At 32.6% G+C, this 18,041-nt stretch overlaps 1 protein-coding gene and 1 pseudogene across 14 annotated transcripts in view; one reads left to right on the forward strand and one right to left on the reverse strand.

Moving 5' to 3' along the window:
* Positions 1–18,041, reverse strand: part of LOC137829461 (ARM repeat superfamily protein) — a 38,908-nt gene that overhangs the window by 17,559 nt on the left and 3,308 nt on the right. For 12 of the 14 annotated variants that reach the window (XR_016517228.1, XR_016517229.1, XR_016517230.1 and 9 more), the window contains exons 8-14: positions 13,869–13,948; positions 13,710–13,761; positions 11,978–12,131; positions 11,748–11,835; positions 5,779–5,881; positions 5,603–5,693; positions 115–212 (exon numbers count right to left, since the gene is read on the reverse strand). Coding sequence is in view for 4 of the 14 variants with exons in the window: in XM_068636266.2 (XP_068492367.2) it covers positions 115–212; positions 5,603–5,693; positions 5,779–5,881; positions 11,748–11,835; positions 11,978–12,131; positions 13,710–13,761; positions 13,869–13,948 (666 nt within the window). In the remaining 10 variants the exon portion in view is untranslated. Of the gene's footprint in view, positions 1–114; positions 213–5,602; positions 5,694–5,778; positions 5,882–6,198; positions 6,278–8,719; positions 8,811–11,747; positions 11,836–11,977; positions 12,132–13,709; positions 13,762–13,868; positions 13,949–18,041 lie in introns of those variants that run through there. The other 2 variants (XM_090297089.1, XM_090297090.1) reach the window with 2 other exon arrangements.
* Positions 15,903–17,513, forward strand: LOC150023319 (uncharacterized; annotated as a pseudogene).

Raw genomic sequence — 18,041 nt, forward strand, 5'->3', positions numbered from 1 at the left:
ATTGAAACTAAAAATGAAAGGCTCATTAAAAATCACATTCCACAAACCATATATACCATCCTCCCCATTTATAGATGCAAATGAATAAACAATTAACCAAACCAAAGAAATTACCTGAAGGGCTTCAAGGCAAATGGTTGGGCAACTCGATTGCATCGAATATTCAAATAAGGTATAAAGAACACCAGACTTTTTTTTAGTCTCAATGTAGCCTGAAGGAAAGCAAACAAATGCAAAGATAAGGCTAAACCAATTAAGCAGTAACCTGACAATGGAATATGCACAGTTCAACCAGAAATGTCTTGTGCCTAAACATACAATCTAACAAATCAGTCGTGCCAATCAGATAGTGACCAGAAAAACATAAAGCCTTATATTATTGTCCTCAAAGCATGTCCATAGAGGACACAATCAAAAGAACATAAATGTTATCTGGTTACAACTTTTTTGATAATCAAAATATTTTAATATGTTAGGGTGTACAAGTCACTAGCTTTAAATTTTCATTCCAACTCCCTTTAGAAGGAAAATTTTGAACTCAACACTAATATGAATCTAGTGGAAACCAAAAGAATAGAAGCATGCAATTTATATTTCTAATAAAAAAAAAATCATAGTTGTATCAAAATTAAAGATTTCACGTGTCTAGTGAGAAATTCGTCTAAAGCTTTAATGAAAAATGATATGTTGGATTTCAACATGATTCATTTTTTAGTATTAATACTCGTAGTGGTAAAGTTCTTCTTTTTCTTCTTGTTAGATGAGAGTTTCCTTCACCAAGCTGGGTTAAAATTAACACTGATGGTGCGGCTAGATGTTATTCTGGTCTTGCTACTAGTGGAGGTATTTTCCGTAGGAGTATGAGGGAGTTTATTAGTGGTTTTTCTACGTTTATTGACGTTCAGACTACTTTGATTGTTGAGTTTTATGGAGTTATATATGCTATGGAGTAAACTCAAAAGATAGGTCTTAGTAAGGTATGGCTTGAATGTGATTCTTCCTTGGTTAGTGGTGCATGAACTGTTAGGATTAACGTTTCGTGGATGCTTCGTAATCGGTGGAACACTTGTCTTAATTACTGTGGGAAAATAAGGTTTAGGGTTACTCATATTTTTCGTGAAGGGAATGTGTGTGCGGATAAGCAGACTAACTTAGGATTCATTCATAGAGATTCTTTTCATTGGTATAATAGACTTTCATCTAGTCTATTCTTAGAGTTCTTTATCAATAGGTATAGTTTATTTATATATCGTTTTTGTTAACATATGAGTTTTGGTTTAATCTCTCCATATTTTTTTTTTGTATTTTCTTTTTTCTTTTAATAATATTTTTTTATGTGCAGATGATTGTTGTTACTTGGGGTGTTAGCCTAGCTGAAATGTCAAGTTGCATAGTGATGCCTAATATGAAAGCTTTATATAAAAAAAAGAAGCAAGTGGTCCACTGAGAAGAAATTATCTACCCATGTCAAAGCAAAAACAAAGAGTAAACAATGAGAATTATTGAGCAAAGATTAATTTTTCTCATGTATTGTTGAGTGATTAATACATGTATCTATACCCAAAAGGGTTGATTCAATCCTTAGAGTTTGGAGATTATTATTAGGGAAACAAGGACAATTAATGAAAATAAGGAAACAAGGAAAATTTATGAAAATAAAGAAAAAAAGGAACAAGAAAAATAAGTAAATGGAGACAGATGAAATAGTATGTTTTAAAATCCCAACCATCCCCTTCAAAGTAAAATATAAACTCCCTCGAGTCCTTATTATAAGGCACATTTTAGAAGAAATTATTGGTTTCTTTTACAATCATATAGTGGAAGTTAGCTCACATCCTTCACCGACACCATCTCCAATATCGAATCTAGTTTCCTCTTAAAATGATTAGCCTATTGCTATTCAAAAACGTACATGTTCAACCCATTACCTTCTCCCCACTACACAAACCTCTTTTATCATCAGTTTTCCATCATAGACTATGTTTGTTTGTCCTTGTTATCTTCTAATCCTATTCCTATGTCTCTAAGTGAAGTTTTATCTCACCCATAGTGACGACATGCAATGATTGATAAGATATGTGACCTTCAAAGTAGTGGTACTTGGGAGTTGGTTCTCTTCTAGCTAGCAAATCAATGGTTGGGTATCGTTGCTTGTATAGTCTTAAAACAAAACCTCATTGAAATATTAATACTATAAAGCTCGATTGGTTGTCAAAGGCTACACAAAAATTGTAGCAAAGATTATATTGATACTTTCTCACATGTTATCAAAATGACATCTATTTGACTTCTCTTTTCCATAGCAGCTATTCACCACCAAGGTTACCGATATCAGATAACAAAATTTCGAAGATCCATAAATCCTTTATAAGAATATATTGGATACCATAACGGGTTATGGCAAAAACATCGCGAAAAAAATATATATATACATGTCAATAATATACAAAAATACAATATATACATATAGATAATTTTAAAAAAAATTACAAAAATAACGAAAGACAATTAGTAACTAATAATAATATCACGGTTAAGAAATTCAAATAACAATAAAATCAAATTAAAACCCTGCAAATGTCAAGTTCAAAACTTAAAATAACAACAAAACACAATCAAGGAGTTGCAAGTTCAATGTGAGTAGGGTCGAGTTGCAATCCACAGTGACAGAAGAAATAGCGGCAATGGCAGTGCCAGTGGAAACAACAACAATGTTAGCAAAAGCAGCGACGACAGCAGCGGGACTGGACTATAATGAAGGAGACTAGGTCAACATTATGTTGTAATGTTTCGTTTGGGAAAGGTAGTATGGCCCAACTCATTTTTTTAAAAGAAAAAACACTTGGGCTTACTCCAATTGGAAAAATAAGAAAATAGGAAAGAAGATTAGTGTTTCATTGTCATGGACTAGGTCAGGTCCCGCAGACTCGAGACTTCTCCTTCAATTCGCTCAGGTCTCACCGCTAATCATTTGTTTCACAATGGTGTTGCTACTACTTTGTTTCACACGAGCATCGCTCTGACAATCCTCAACTTCCACCAGATCTGTTCCACGACGCTATTCTTTGACATCCAAAGCAACCACAATGCTCCTCCATGAAAAACTTACATCACCACGTGGTTGCAAGCTATAACTCCACCATCGATTTCCATCATAGTGCCACCATAGCAAAAACTTTTATAGCACTATTCACCATTGGACTCTTTTTCAGCTTCACATCAAAAATGGATTTCTACATGGTGATCTCGGTGAAGAAGTCTACATGGAGCAACCTCTGCAATTTGTTGATCAACAGTCGTCTAATATGGTGTGCCATCTATGAAGGTTCCTATATGGCCTCAAGCAATCACCCTGTGCATAGTTTGTGCGTTTGTAGTTTGGAATCATACAAAATGATGTCGATCATTCTATATTTTATTTTCATTCTCCCCAAGGATATATTCATCTCATTGTATATGTAGACGACTTTGTTAACACAAGTAATGATGAGGATATTGATAACTAAAACAATACCTTAAAGTTCTAAAGTATGATCTTGTACAATTAAGGTATTTCCTTACTACAAAACTAGAACAATCCAAGGATGGTTGGCTCATATCTCAAAAAATATGCTATCAACATTCTCAAAAATACATGAATGATAAATGATAAGTATGTCGACACACAAATATATCTGAGTGTCATATTTTGATCCTGAGAGATATAGAAAATTAGTTGGTAAACTAAATTAGGTCACCAAGACTTGTCCTGATTTTGTCATTGCAATGAGCATAGTAAGTCAATTTTTAAGCTTTCCATGTCAAGACCATTAGGATGCAGTCATATCATAGCAATCCTAAAGTATCTTATGAAGCCTCCTAGAAAAGACCTCATTTATGAATATATGGAAAATGCTCAAATTGTTGGATATTCTGACACTAACTGGACATGGTCATTAAGTGATAAATGCTCCACTTCAAGGTATTTTGTTCTTGTTATGGGCTGAAGTGGATTGTAATTTTGTAAGATAGATTTGTCAACTATAGTGAATAGTTGGTTGAGATATTCACTTAGTATCTAAGAGGACTAGGGTTTATTATATTTGCAGCAAGTTAGGCACATATGACTTGTACACTCCAGCTTAAGAGGAGAGAGTGTTGTAGTTATATAAAGAAGGAATTGATCCTTGATAATTAAGAATATAGAGATTATATATGTATTATTAGGAACATTTTTATTTATTCATATAACATATCTTAGTTATTAGGGCATATCAAATCTCCTCTTTTTATTTTATTGATTCCTTTTTCTCAATATAAACAAAGCACTCATGCAGTCTCAAAAACACATAGTTTCAATTCAATGTTTCACTTATTCCTAGAATTTAACATATATTAATGAATAGTGAGAAGAAAATTTTAGAAGTCATTAATAATGAAAATTATTTTGGTACAATGGTAATATTTTTAATTCAACTAGAGTAATTGGCTCATTGATCTATGTGATTATGTTAGAAGTGTTGTATATTGAGGACCTGAGGGAGTATATCGTATGTATCCCACCTTGTGAATTGTTTGTTGTCTAAATTATTTGTTGATATCGCACTAATAATCAACATTCTTAACAGTGGCTGAGCAAGAAAATTGAGAAAGAAAAATTGGGTGGCTCTAATACGATCCTAGGATGAGAAGAATAATTTCGTCAGAGTATTATAAACAATTTATAAAGTTGGGATTATAAGTAGGGTAACAACAATGCCTACTCCCAATAGGTAAGGTTGGCTACATGGATCACAAGATGCCATGTGGCTCAACAAGTAGGTAAACAAAGAAACTAAATGAAAATAAGTAATCAAGAAAACTAAATGAAAATAAGGAATCATGTAAATATGAAAATGATTTCTCACCTAATTCCTAAGTCAAATCTAGACACATGCCAAATACAACTGTGTCCATGACTTATTGCCCAACACAGGTTCCACTCCCTAAGATTCTACCAACTCTAGCCTCTAAACCATGCACTTGGCACAAAATAAAATATTTTTTTATTAGACAATGACAACATCCTTTTTTGTGCCTTCCTATGACTAAGTAGGATTAATCATCCTTAATCTTAATTAATTTTGCACACAAAACGAGAATTTACTTGTGAAAGTAAATGCTGCACTGTCCAGTCAGGAATGCAGTTCAAGTTTTAACTTAACTAGTACGCCAAACATGGACAAGAAGCAATCCCAAGGATATTAGATTAAGAATTGTGATGATTGTTTTTGTTCTCACTAGTGAAGCAATTAAGACAAATACTTATCATACACAAGGAAAAGTGTTACAAGGTCAACTTACTAAGTATCTTTTGGCCAGGGCCTATTTAAAAGCCTATTCAACTAAAAAAGATAGCTTTAGTTCATCAAGAAAATAATTAAGTAAATACAAATAATATAATAACAATAGTTTTATTATTATCATTGTATTACTTTTTTTCCTGAGATTTTGGCATTAAATATTTGTTATTACTGTTTAAACCATGAATTATGAAAAAATTGATGTTAAAATTTTAGACTTTCATTAATTTTAAGTAATAACTTATATGTGTGCTTTTATTATCAATAATAGCAGGAGTTACCTGAAGAAACCTCATCACAGAGAATATTCCTTATTTGAGCAGAAGATGGCGAGGTAGACAACGCTAATGTTAAGCAACCAATAGAAGCTGCCTGCTAACAACAGTCAATGTTATACATGCATATCATTGTTACAAAAGGACAAACAAAACTTTGGACAATTAATTGGACAACTGACCAGCACACCACTTCGTTCACTTTTCAACCAAAAGCCTTCTTCAATCCTTGTCCTAATAGATGTAACAACAATAGGCAACAGATTTGGTGGCATTCTTGAATATCTGTCAAAACAATTCTTTCATTAGACATAATTATTTTACATTCGGAAGCAAAGAAGAAAATAAAAACTTAATCTGCATTACAGAATCAAGAAGCATAAATGGTGTTAGTGCAACTTATGCAATTAAATATTTAGCCTACAGTTAAATTGATAAATATCACTATCTTGAATTAATTGTTTTATTCTAACTAGCAGAAACACAAATACAATTTTAAAACGACTTTTTAGACCGAATGGAAATAAAGGCAATGAATTCAATTGGATTTGTGTTCTAGGAAAGAAATGGGAAGGGAAAATTAAATAGTAAATGGGTCTCACTACTATTTTTCCTCCATATTTCTCCCTTGTTTCTACTAATCTCTTTTCTCATCTCCATTCAAACTGAAGAGAAATGCAATCCTTGCTTACTGAAAATACAAAATTCAGTGAACCTCTTATAGAGCGCATAATCAAAGATTATTTGATTATTAAGTTGTAACAAACTGCAACTGTCAAACTACAAATGATAACAGATAGCAGTTTAGAAACTACTAACTAAAAAGAAATAAACTATACATTACAAAAACAGAGAAACGCGTATCTCTAACACCACCCCACAAGCATAAGGTGTATATGAAACAATACGCAACTCCACCTTGAGCTTGATCTAAAAGTAATTTTGTTAGTGAAAATAAGAAATACAAGAAGGAAATCTGAAAAATATCCCAAATACAAGTTTCCATATGTCAGAATTGTGTAACTTATTTAGAATAGGCTAACTTATAAAATAGTATCCTATCTAACCTATATGGTATAATTAATCATTACTTCTATGTATCTTTGATGTGGAACTCCTCTAAATGAGAGAATGCGCTAAGAGATGAAATGCACTCTTAACCATTTTTTCTATACTTCTATCTCAAGTTGGTGTCAAAGTGGATCAATCTCGCTTTGTCACTGCCAAATGAGTTCACCGATGTCCGCCACCAGCCACCATCATCATTCTCTCCAATGAGCACCTAGTTGAATTTGTCTCATTGAGCGAGGCAAAACCCTATAGTCACCATAATCATCCGCCATTGAACAACATGTAGACCCCATAGATTTCCAATACCATATATGAAGCACCTCTCGGAGCAACAAAGGAAACCACTAGTCACAGAGGTACATTCCCCCACACAAGCTGCAACGCACAAAATCTTTGTGCGACCAACCTAGATGCTTGCAGTCCATGCACTGCCTTCAAATAGCCAAAATGATGCCATGTTGTCTCTATTGCTCTCATTGGCCTTTCTTCTCCCTGTTCCAACCTCCTTTTCCTCCTTTCCCACTAATTGGAGTTTGGATCCGAACACCTTGAAAGTTCCTCTTTTCCTCATTTGCTCTCCGTGTTTTATTTGAAATGACATCTGGACATGTCCTTCCCATTTCTAGGTCACTCACAACTACTTCAGAAAAGCTTAATGGCAAAACTTATTTGCCTTCGTCGGCATGTGTTGAATTGTGGTATCTTATTATTATGGTGATCATCTCTCACAAAAGTCATTTGTTTTTACTGAATTCCTATGTCAACCACAACTGTTGAATCATGTGTCATAGTATCTACTAGCTAAGAGGAGGTAGTAGAAATAGAGGACAAAATGGTTACAAACGTCCTCAATGCACTTATTCTAAAAGAATGGGCCATACTTAAGAAAACTACTTCTATTTACATGGCTTCCCAAATAAGACAACAAATGTCTCCAACTTGAGATGGTAAAACCACAGTTTTCTAGTGAATACAAGGAATATTTGCAATTAAAGCATGGTTATCGAATCAAGATTCGAATCATGAATCGTTTTTCGATTTTTTTGAGTCGTGAATCGAATTTTATTGTGAATTGAAATACATGATAAACAAAATATGATATTTTTGAGTAAGAACAAGTGACATGAAAATAAAAAGTAGAAATACCCCTCTTCCTTTTCTTACTTTGAGCTCCCTCTTCAAGAGTAAAATTTCATGTATATCCTTCCATGAAACAATGTTTGTTAGGCAAAGAATGGCCTTATATACATTTTCTTCCATCTCTACTCCTAGAGTTTCTCGTTCTATCACTTTAGTCAATGGGTCCAAAGTTGTTTCCCACGAGATTAGTCAAGTCTCCTTTTCTCCTTCCTTGACTCTAAATTTTATTCTTCTTTTCCCCACTTATCCTTTTAACCTCCTTTCTCTAACTCAATTAACTATGTCATTAAATTGTTCAATAACTTGGATGTCAATTCTTTTGTTATATATAGGAGCATGGTACAGGTCAATTGATTGGTGAAAGAGAAGAAGCTAGGGGACTATTGTCTTGGAACCAAATCTTTTGTTATGTTTGCGTCCCCTCTCCTAAACTCTACATGGTCACTTAAGTCATCCACACTTATCAAAATTCAAAAAACAATACCAAATTTCCAAAAGCTTATAGTCTTAGAGTGTCAATCACGTAAACTAAGCAAACAAGTTAGATCTTCCTTTCCATGGAGACATGTTACAAGATATAACTTTGCCTTTGGTATAATTCATTCTGACAATTGGGGCTAAGTCACCTCTTTTAGGTTTTCAATGTCATTACATTTATTGTTGATATTCTCATTATACTTTGTTAATTTAACAAAAGATCGATATGAACAATTGTTTATCTGTGGATTTTCTTAATGAAATCAATAATCAATTTAGCCAAGTTATCAACATTTTTTAGAGTGATAATGCCAAAGAATACTTTTCTTTTAGCTTTTCTTTTGGAATTTTACATTAGTCCACATGTTCTCATAGACCTTAGCAAAATGGTATAGCAAAGAGAAAAGAAAGACACATTGTTGAGACTACATGTACCTTATTCCTTGGTGCTAATATGTTAGCTCACCACCGAGTTGATGTTCTTATAGCTTGCTTCCACATAAATAGGATGTCCTCTTCCTCCCTCGACAATAACATCCAAATTCCTAATGAACCTTTATTCCATGTGTCTCTCCATGTCTTTGAGTGTGTATGTTTTATTCATGACATGTCCCCTGCATTAGATAGGTTATCTATAAGAGTCCTAAAATGTGTCATCCTAGGTTATCTCCTAAAAGGGTATCACCCTTATTCCCAGAAACTAAAATGTAAACTTTTTCGAGGATATTCTCTTTTTTCTGTTACAGATCCCACATCGACTAGAAATAAGGTCAATTCATAGTATACAAGTGGATACAAACCTTGCAAGCTGGTATTGTAAGGTTGAGATAGGCTTAAAGTCTACTTTTTAAGGCTTGAAGTTAACTTCTTAAGATGATAACAGAGTCATATGAGTTTATCCTAGCGAGATTTTGTTAGGTCTATCGTGTCACCCGCTATCGGGCCTTTATCAAATCACCTACAAGTATATAGCCCCACCCATGACTTGGTTGGTCTCGGCATGAAGGAGTGTGTTGGAGATCCTACATTGGCTAGAGATAATGTCAATTCATAGTATATAAGTCAGTGCAAACCTTACCATAGAAGTCGGTTTTGTAAAGTTGAGTTAAGCTTAATATCCACTTCTTAAGACTTGCCTTTCACTTCAAGATGCTAATTTTGTGTACAAGTCTCACTTGTTCCCTTTGTTGAACCATTGTATTTTCTCCCTCGTGAGTCTCCAAGTCAAATCTCTTCTCAAAGGTCAACAACCATCAACTCCCCTAATCAATTAACTCTAAACACACGGTTCTGATTCCATGTTCCCTTGTGAGTTCTCTTCTTCACGTCTTTCACTGCCATCTACATGTCCCATTAGCTCCTGATGATGAAGATCCTAGCTGGCCCATTGCTCTTTGAATAGGTACTCACTCTACCTTAAATCCTCTTCATATTTCCAATGTTCTAAGCTATCATCAACTATGTTCTTATTTCTTTTCCTTCATCTCATATATGTCCTTTATTACTGTTCCAAAAAATACACATGAAGCACTTGATCATCCCAATTGGCAACAAGCCATGATTGTTCAAATGTAGACTCTAGACCAAAATCAAACATGGGACTTGTTCCTCTTCCACCTGACAATATGAGAATTGGTTGCAAACAGGTTTATGCTATTAAAGTCGGTCCAAATGATATGATTGACTGCATTGATGCTTTGTTTGGATTAAAATCAAGGTAGTAAAGGAATGAGAAGAGAAAGAGAAAAGTAAGGTTGGACTAAGGGAAAGTAGAAAAAAATGAGTGGAAAATGTGTGGTCAAACTAATTGATGTACCATAGTAAACTTTTTAGTATATGTTTAAGAAGTATATTTTAAAAAATAATTTGATGTCTAAATTAACTTTAAAAATATAAGTTAAAGTTTAAACAAATTTTAAACTGAAACAAAAAATATTATAGAATAAATTAATATAAAAAATATTAAAATTTTATTTGTTATTATTCAAATATTTTAATTTAATTAATTATGATAAAAATATAAAATATAACTACTGATAAAATACTAAAGTAATTTATTTTATCTGTTATTTTAATATTTTTATTTTAATTATTTACTTCTATAATATAAGAATATATTAATAAAATACATGTCACTAATATAATTTTTAAAAATGTTACTCATTTATAATTTAAAACATAAATAATGATAAAATATTTACTAACATAAGCAATTATTTGAGTTTATTTAATTGATTATGTTAATAAATATTTTATTATTATTTACACACAATTGGTTCGACAAAGAGAAGGTTTATTATTATTGTATATACTCTCTTCACAAATATTCTAATTTTATGGAAAAAAAAAAAAGTTTATCACCATTTCCTACTTAATTTTTTGACAATTTCTTTGCTTATTTGTCTCTATAAAGAGTAAATTGTCAAATTCAAACACACTTTAAAACAAGACTAGTTGCCAAAGGGTACACAGATATATGGTCTCAACTATGGTGACACATTTCCTCAGTTTCCCAAAAATTACCAACCCTAGACTTTTCTCTGTCATGGCCTCTATTCGCCATTGGCCTCTCCATCAATTGGATGTCAAGAATGTATTCCTTAATGGAGATCTAAATAAAAAAACTTACATGAAACGAACTCCTTGGTTTGTTGTCCAAGGAGAGTGTGGGTTAGTGTGTAAATTGTGTTGATCATTTGGGCTAAAACATAGTGAAGCAGATCATTTGGTTTTTTATTGGCATATATCTGGAGATAAATGTATACATAATTGTGTATATTGATGATATAATTACCACAGTGAATGACACCACAAAAATTTCCTATTTAAAGAAACATTTATGCAATCACTTCCTAAAGGAAGATCTTGGATGACTTAAATACTTTTGAAGTATTGGCGTAGCTCAATCAAATGAAGGTACTTTAAATCCATAAAGAAAATATGTCTGAGACATCCTACAAGAAATAGGTAAGATTGATTGTAGACATGTTGTGTGGATAGTCTTGAAGATTTTGATTAAGTCCCGGAGAGGACCTCCAATTCAATTTATATGTTCCAAGATTGGTACATACAATCTACATATGCTCAAGCTTGAGGGAGTGTCAAACTTAAGTAACTTTCTTAGAATAAGTTAACTTATGTATAGTTTCCTACCTGATCTGTATTGTAGAATTAATCATTGCTTTTTTATCTCTTTGATGGAAGAAACTCCTACATATGAATGAATGAGCTAAGAGATGAAATACAATCTTAAGCATTTTTCCATACTTCTATCTCAAGTCCCCCTTTACAATTATCTAACAAGATCCTTTACAGCTCCAATCATGATATCATAAGAGAAACAATAACCAAAACAGAAAGAATATTATAAAAATTTGAAAGAGTAGAAGAAAAGGAAAAATGTATCATTACAATTACAACTAAATTGAACAAATAGAATAGTATGAGAACCAAAGAAACATACGGTGTAGATGATATCAAAAGCTTGATAATCCTAAATAACAAAGCCAACAATTTTGTATGAGCTCCATGCTCAATTAGGTAAAGAAGACCTACATCAATGGAAAAGAGACAAAAAGTGCAAAATTAAGCAAAATATGAAAATAAATAATGAAGAGCTGAGAAAAGAATCAAAAGCACATATGTCTTTAGACCACAATCTATTCAATAAGATATTGAAAATGTTATAGATACCTCTATGAAGTTCAAGTAAAACCGTGCCAAGGGAGCTTGAAAGTGCCATAAAAGATCCAAGTTTGTTAGATTCCTTATATTCTGCTACTTGCAGGAAAATGGAAGAGAGACCATCCATCATGGTCACTAGCGTGGCTGCAGATGCCATACGTGCCTGAGTAACATAAACAACCTTTTCTTAGCCAGGAAATCAAGAACTCAATAAAACCACAACACACACCCATGGGAGGTCAGGGGGATGGTTGAGCATTATGTAAAGGATTAAACTAATTAGTTGCATCCATATGAAAGGAGATGCATATGGAAGTTGAAAAAAGAACAAAATTGCACACTCCACAAAGCATGCCAAAAGAAAGTTTGTTAGAATAGAGTTAAGTGAATGCCAAAAAAATGAGACAGCTACCATATGATGAATGGAGAAGTAAATTCCAATATCATACCAGAATTTAGGAAAAAGATTGAGGTTGAGTTCTCATCTCATATCAATATTGGGATGAAACCTTGACTATGTTAGAATAGGTTCAAAATAGGCTAAGTAAGCTTTATTCAAATGCTCTTTTGGATAGTACCTATTTGTACTTATAATTACTTGTCTTCAACTTTTTCCTTTCACATCATTGTATCACAAATCTATTGTAAATAAATGAGCACCTAATTGCAAGCTCTCAAAAATATATTGTTCTCACTTTCTTTACTCTCTCAAGTTGGTATTGGAGCGAGTCGATCCCACTCTTCTTATCCTTGTCTTATCTGGGTATGGTGTCCAACGACCACCTTATCTAGATTGTCTCCCCAAGAAACAACCAAAGCCATTGATACCATCATTAGAAACGTCCACACCTTGCCTCTTGTTGCAACCCAGGTGCGTGAAACTCACGAGTTGCCTTACTGCCACTAGAACAACTCCATGTCTCCATCGTGGGGCTTGCCAAACTTTTGTGCCCCTATGAGCTCACTTTCCATCTTGGTTGAAGGGAAAATATAAATATAAAGTTGTTTCTCAAAGAATTGGTCAAGTTTCCATTTCTCCTTTAAACATAAAATTTGTTATAATTGAATTGTTTTGTAACCTTAGATGTCAATTTTTTTGTTATACAATAAAGTGGTACAGGTTGACTAATTGACTAAGGATATGAATCAAAAAGCCTATACTACTTAGGAACTAGCTCATTTGTGTCCTTTTTTTCATCTCCATCTCCAAAACATTTACATAAACGCTTAGGTCATCCTCACTTGTTAAAATTAAAGATGGTCCTTGAACTTAGTGCTCTTCAAGCTTTAGAATGTGAATCATATCAACTAGGAAAACATGTTCTTCATTTTTTAGACATTTTAAATCTATGTCTAACTTTGCTTTTTCTATCATCCATTTTTATATTTGGGGACCAAGTCATGTCTCATCTTTAGGTTTTAGATATTTTGTTACTTTCATTTATGAGTATTCTAGATGTACTTAGGTTTATCTAATGAAAGACCATTATATAAATAGTAGTGTTTTCATTTCATTTCTCATCTCTGATTTCACAGTCCCTATCAGTTGGTAAGGAGAAGGTGCCCTGTTTTTTGTTCTAATTCCGAGTTCTAGTCAAAATAAATACAACTAACAAGCCCGAAAAACATCATAGGATATGTCTAAAACGTCTAAAATATTATATCAAAATATGTGACAATTAAAATTCAAATAGAAATATAGAACAAGACAGCACATAGGTATCAAGATCATTGTCATTACCTTTAAACAAGGATCAAACAGCAAGCATGTCATTAAAGTTGCATCATGCATCCTATGGAAATACAAATTAAAAAATTACACAGTTAGAAAAAAACATCAAATGGAGAGAAAGATTAAAGTTTGATTGAATTCATAAAAAAAGGAATGGTTAGCCCATACCTTGCTTGTAGTGCATCACTAGTTGGCAAAAGCAATGACCATTGCATGGATAAAGATTTAGAATCAGCTTGACAAAGATCCTTCCCATCCCAACATATAAAAAAATAATAAGAAAAAGAACAATCAATCACAACAAAGTTAGCAAAGCTTATATGCCATAGATGATGTTATCCAGGAAGTTAAACAATAAAGACAAAAAATCATATATTTATCTCCTTTTGGATTATTAGAGCAAGAAAGGGTAGCAAAAACTCAGTTTGGAAAAGGTTTTTCTTCCCAATGAAAATGTCTGGAAAATTAAGGAACTAGAAATCGGTTCTCTTACCTTTGAAACCGTAAAAGAAACCATTACCCTGTGCTCTCAAAAGTTATTCTAATTTTTTATATTAAATAATGGTAGTGTTAAAGTGTCCATTTGTTATTTGGCATCCCACTTATGTCGGCACCCCAAAATAACAACAATCATTTGCAGCACCCCGAGTACCATAAGCAAGTGGGAGGACTAGGCCAAAACCCACTAAGAAAACAAATAATGTGTAAGATAAAATCTATGATTCTAGTTGCTTTAATTCTTTCAATTTTTAAACTGATTGGTTTCTAAAAAGACATTAGACGAAGTCACCAAAGGAGATCTCAAATAAAATACTTGAATTGTGTAAGAAAAAAGAAATAATAACTATCAAGCCATTTACATTCTCATCATCTCTATTTGTAATAATCAAAACCTTTAAAATAAGAAAAAAAAATACTAAAATGAATAGAACGATTCTGAAGATATTTTTTCCTGATTACTGTGGAGATATGAAAATATTTTTATCCTAATAATCTACTATTTACAACAAAAACAATATTCCTAAAACATTGGTTTTTAGCCATGCCAAATGGAATCTTTTGATCAATATAGCCAACCTCACTTGGTGGGAAAAGGCTTGTTCTAGTATTGGTTTCTAACACCGGATGGAGTTCTACACCATTTATATAAACTGAGCTTCTACCATTTCTTCTTTTAAATCAAGTAATTTTGATAAACATTAGAGCGGTTTGACAATATTGCCACTGAAATTCATACTTCAAACAAAAATGACCTATATTATGTGTTAGTAAGCTCAATATGAAAAAACAAGGGACCTACACTTCTACTATGCTAAGTGGAGCACTACAATGTTGGGATGGTTATGATATTAAGAATGTTATTGTACTAGGTTTGTACTAGTTGAACTACACTTGAACCAGATAAGATCATTAGTACCTCTGATGCATGAAGACGATGTTTGAGCTAACGTATTGGTGTCCGACACGCACGATATATGGATACATGCAGACACTTCCAAAATCCGTATTCGTACAATGCTATTCCTATCAAACCAACATGTGTTTTCTACGGCTTCTGTTTTCTTCTATTTTTTAAGCCTTTTGTTTTTAAACTAATATTTCGCATCTCACAAGGATATACACAAAAAAAATTAAAATAATAATAATAGCAACAAATAAAAACAATTTTAAATGGTTTATAAACTGAATTTTAAATATTAATAGCAGCAAATAAAATAACAATTTAAAAACAACCAATTAATTAAAATCTGTAGTATTTACCAATTTTCAAAAATTCAAAAAATGCAAATCAGCTTCAAAATCAACCATTTACACATATTTCATAATACATGATAATTTTAAAATTAGAAATATATAGTTGTTTTGGTTTTGAGAATATATTTCCTGATTTTGTTTAGATTGAGATAATATAATATAAAAAAAGGCAGATATACAATAACAACCTTCCAGGATATGCTTATATATGTGAACTATCACTTTTAATTTTTTTATTAAAGATTTTTTATTAAAGATGTAGCATAGGAAAATTATTAGATGTGGCATACAATTCTTTTATACTCTTTTTTTTGTTTACGGTAAGTGCTTGACCAAGTGCATTTTATCTCTTCTTCCTAAGGTATTCTTCTTTCCTTTAAAGACTTTTCTTTTCGTTCTTTCCTACTATTCTTTTTCCTATTATTGATTTTATTTATTTTTAAACAGATGTACCATTTTATTTATTCTAGTTCTAACTCAAAAATTCCAAGTAAGTTTATTTCAAAAGATGTTCAACAAGTTGATTATGCTCCTTTATGGGTTTATGTTAGTTTATTAGACAAATGAACAGAAGGAGGCGGAACAAGAGATGGTCTTGTAATTTTTGTCAAAAAACTTTTTAAAGTTCTTACTCTAAAGTAAAAGCCCATTTATTGAAAAAATATGGGACAGGAATTAGTGTGTGCTCAAATGTAAATGAAGAATGTTTGATTGAATTGAAATCAGTTGTTGAATAGGTGAAAAATAGAGTGAAACCTAAACATGTTCCCTTATCCACTAAAGATAGACATGAGAATAGTTCAATAAAAAGGAGGAAAGTGGTCCTTTAGAGAGAGCATTCAACATAAAAGACAGACAATCTCAAAGCTCTCATAGCTAGAATGTACTATTCTTCAGGGTTGCCTTTTAACCTTTCAAGAAACCCCTATTATGGGAATTATTAGTTGTTTGTTGCAAATCATAATCTTGGTGGTTTTATTCCTCCCGGATACAATACATTGAAGGCAACTCTATTACAACAAAGAGAAAGCACATGTTGAAAAGTTACTTAAACCAATTAAATCAACTTGGAATGAAAAAAGGGTTATCATAGTCTCTAATGGACAACTCTATTCCCAAAGAAGAACTTTAATTAATTTTATGGCCACTAGTGAGGGGGGTCCTATTTTTTTAAAAGGTGTTGATGCTTCTAATAAAATAAAATAATAAGCATTACACAGCTAACAGAATGACTAAATTTATTAAAGAAGTAGGGGAAGAAAATGGTGTGCAAGTTATAATAAATAATGCTCCTATGTGCAAAAGTGTTGGAATGATCATTGAAGTTTCATTTCCTAAAGTTTTTTGGACACCTTGTGTTGCGCACACACTCAATCTTGCGTTGAAGAACATATGTGCAACAAAGAATAGTGAAGGAAATGATGTTTATATGGTGAATGTAATTGGATTACAGAAATTGCTAATGATGTTTCTTTTATTAGGAACTTTATCATGAACCACTCCATGAGATTGGCCATTTTCAATCCTTTCTCACATTTGAAGTTGATTGTTGTTCCGGATACAGGTTTTGCATCTACTATAGTGACAATGAGAAGATTTATATTTTTGAAATGTTCATTCCAATCCACGGTTATTAGCAAAGAATGGTGTTCTTATAGAGCAGATGATGTGGGCAAGGCCCAAGCTATGGAATGATGTATGGTGGGACAACTACATATATTTTAGATTTGATTGAGCCTATTTATAACATACATAGAGCTTGTGATACAAATAGTCCCATGCTTCATTTAGTCTGAGATGAGTGATACTATACTATGATTGAAAAAGTGAAGACTAATGATACATCAACATTTTATGAAGTTGTTTACAATATACTAATAGCTAGGTGGACTAAAAGTTGCACTTGCACCCCTCTCCATTGCATGGCTCACTGTCTGAATCTTAGGTATATATTATTATTCACAAGGAAATGTACTAGAGACTAGTTGACAAACACGTATATTTGACTCACACAAGACCTGATGCTGCATTTGCAGGGAGTCTAGTCAGCCAGTTTAAGCACCAACTAAAGGAGATTCACTTATAAGCTGCACTAAGAATTGTGCAATATCTGAAAGGGACACCAAGCAAGGTTATTCTATTCAAATGAAATGGAGCTGCACTAAGAATTGTGCAATATCAGAAAGGGAGTCCAGGCAAGGTTATTCTATTCAAATGAAATGGGAATGTAAATCTCGTAGTATATACAGATGCTGACTATGTTGGGTCAATTGTGGATAGGAGATCAACTACTAAACATTGTACTTTCCTTGGTGGGAATCTTGTAACTAAAGAAGAATAAAAAACAAAATTTGGTAGCAAGATCCAATGTTGGAGTACAACAGGGCAATGACAAAAGGGCTATGTGAACTACTATGGCTGAAAATCATCTTGGAAGACTTAAGAATAAAGCAGGATGAACTAATGAGACTTTACTGTGATAACAAACATGTTATTAGCATAGTCCATAATCCAGTGCAACATGATAGAACCAAACACATTAAAATTGATCGGCATTTTATCAAAGAAAAATTAGACAGTAGTCAA

Source organism: Phaseolus vulgaris, chromosome 11 (assembly GCF_051622355.1).
Source record: "Phaseolus vulgaris cultivar YP4 chromosome 11, ASM5162235v1, whole genome shotgun sequence".
Lineage (NCBI taxonomy): Eukaryota > Viridiplantae > Streptophyta > Magnoliopsida > Fabales > Fabaceae > Phaseolus > Phaseolus vulgaris.